Consider the following 2,500-nt stretch of genomic DNA (forward strand, 5'->3'; position numbering starts at 1 on the left):
CCGGTGGATCCTCCTGCCGCTCGACATGAAGATTTCGGTCGGTGTGTCGGTGCTCGCGTTTCTGCTCTACCTTCCGCTCATACAGGTAAGCACACTAGTGTTAATACTTGAATCAGTTATCCCTTACTAGTGTTTACACTGCAGTTAGTCAAGTTAATGTCTTAAAATAGACGATAAACTAATCCGTCACGTTAGCTAACTTCTAGTGTGAGAAGCTAGTCGCGTTTGGTTTCCATAGTGAAGTGGGTTAACGGAACTGTTCTGCTCGGATTAAATGATGGTGGCCTTGTAAAGTGATGTAATTCACCTGATTTATTATTTAATTAGTATATTTAACTTTATAATGTAAAACTTAAAATAGCACGTTCTCCAATTAAAGGGGCAGTTCACCAAAACTGTAAATTCTGTCATCAATTAGTCATTTTGATCCAAACTTGTTTGAATTGCTCTCTGTTGAACACAAAATAAAGATAATATTAAAGAATGCTGGAAAAGAAACAGGCATTGACTTCTATAGTATAGAGTTATAGGAGTTCTGTTCCTATATGGATGTTAATGGCTATTTTTCCCAGCATTTCTATATTTATTAACTAAAGTGGGTTAGCATAACTTTTGCTCAGATGAAATGATAGTTCACGTTATTTATTGTTTATATAATTTAAAATATGTTTTTAATGTTAAATAAAACATAAAATAGCAAATTCTTAAAGGGAAAGTTCACCCAAAAATGTAAATTATGATCATTCTGTTTGAGGGAATCCAATAAAGGAATTAAAGCATATTTAGCTCCTGTGTTGTTCTTCAGATTATAGTCTTTATTAGAGGAAAGAATCTCAAGTTTAGAATAACTTGAGTGTGAGTAAATGATGAGGAAAATCTTCATATTTGGGTGAACCGTCATGTTTATACGCTGATTATTGGTTGATTAACACAAGCAGAAATTACATCAGAGTGGTTTAATTCACTATAAACAATGACAGGGTTGCTTAACCCATTTGGTTCAACTTAAGCAACTTTATTTTAACTTAAATTACATTACCTAGCTTAAACCAGCCTAGGCTGGTTGGCTGGTTTTAGCTGGATGACCAGCCTGGTTTTAGAGGGGTTTTGGCCACTTCCAGGCTGGTTTCCAGCCATTTCCAGCCTGGTCTTAGCTGGTCAGGCTGGAAAATGACCAGCTAAAACCAGCTTGACCAGCCTAGTTTACGCTGGATATAGCTGGTTTTGGCTGGACTCTCAGCTTGGCTAGGCTGGTCCCAGCTAAGATCAGGCTGGAAATGGCTGGAAATCAGCCTTTAAGTGGCCAAAACCCCTCTAAAACCAGCCTGGTCGACCAGCTAAAACCAGCCAACCAGCTTAGGCTGGTTTAAGCTGGATTTTTCAGCAGGGTAAACTCACATTGTGTTGCTTTAAAAGGTTAGCTAAAATGTTATTAACGTTAATGAGTTATGATCACCTGAAAAAACAGAGAGCCGTCATTTTAAAAACTTTCAGAAATAGATGTTTTTTGCAAATGTATTCATCAATACTGGGTATAAAAACAACATGGTTTCTAAGAAAATAGTCTTGGTAGTTTTCAAAAATTGTTTAATGCACAAAAATCTTGTTCATTGCAAATAGTTTCATTCTTCTAAATGGTTATGTAGCTGTAAGTGAAACAGTTTGTGACAGCGATTGTGAGTTTATGTCTGGTAGTTCTGAGGAAAAGTAGATTTTAAGAAATAACGCTGAGACATGAAGTCATAATTCTGATTTCAGCGGTTCAGTCTGGACGATCTTCAGATCTGAGGCCTGTCATTTATTATCTGACAGATCTGGACATGCTTTCCTTCAGGTCCTGTGCTCTGGGTGCTGAACGGCATCATTTGGCTCAGTGTTGGTGTCTGTGTGTGTGTTTATGTGCATTTGAGTATGTATGTGTGCATATGATTATGCATGTGTTCGCATTTGAGTGTGTGTGTGCACGCATTTTAATATGTTTGTGTGTTTATGTGCATATGAATATGTGTGTGTGCATATTTGATTGTTTGTTCGTGCACATATTTCTGTGGTGTGCGCATTTGAGTGTTTGTGTGCATATGACTATGTGCGCCCATTTGAGTATGTTTGTGTTTGTATGCATATGAGTGTGTGTGTGTGTGTGTGTGTGTGTGTGTGTGTGTGTGTGTGTGTGTGTGCATTTGAGTATATGTTTTTATTTGTATATAACTGTGTGTGTGCTTTTGAGGCTGTTTGTGTGCATATGACTGTGTGTGTGTGTGTGCATTTGAGTATGTTTGTGTGTTTGTATGCATATGACTGTGTGTGTGCATTTCAGTTTGTGTGTATATAAGTATCTGTGTGTGTATTTGAGTATATTTGTGTGCATATGACTGTGTGTGTGTGCATTTCAGTTTGTGTGTATATAAGTATCTGTGTGTGTATTTGAGTATATTTGTGTGCATATGACTGTGTGTGTGCATTTCAGTTTGTGTGTATATAAGTATCTGTGTGTGTATTT

The 2,500-nt window shown here is 37.2% G+C and overlaps 1 protein-coding gene across 1 annotated transcript in view; it reads left to right on the forward strand.

Annotated features, from left to right (window-relative positions):
* pgfa (placental growth factor a) overlaps positions 1-2,500 on the forward strand; it is a 15,622-nt gene that overhangs the window by 89 nt on the left and 13,033 nt on the right. Inside the window, exon 1 of the mRNA XM_073933885.1 lies at positions 1-85. This exon is cut by the window's left edge and continues 89 nt beyond it. Within this exon, the coding sequence (XP_073789986.1) occupies positions 1-85 (85 nt within the window). The remainder of the gene's footprint in view (positions 86-2,500) is intronic.

The sequence above is a fragment of the Danio rerio genome, chromosome 20 (genome assembly GCF_049306965.1).
Source record: "Danio rerio strain Tuebingen ecotype United States chromosome 20, GRCz12tu, whole genome shotgun sequence".
NCBI lineage: Eukaryota > Metazoa > Chordata > Actinopteri > Cypriniformes > Danionidae > Danio > Danio rerio.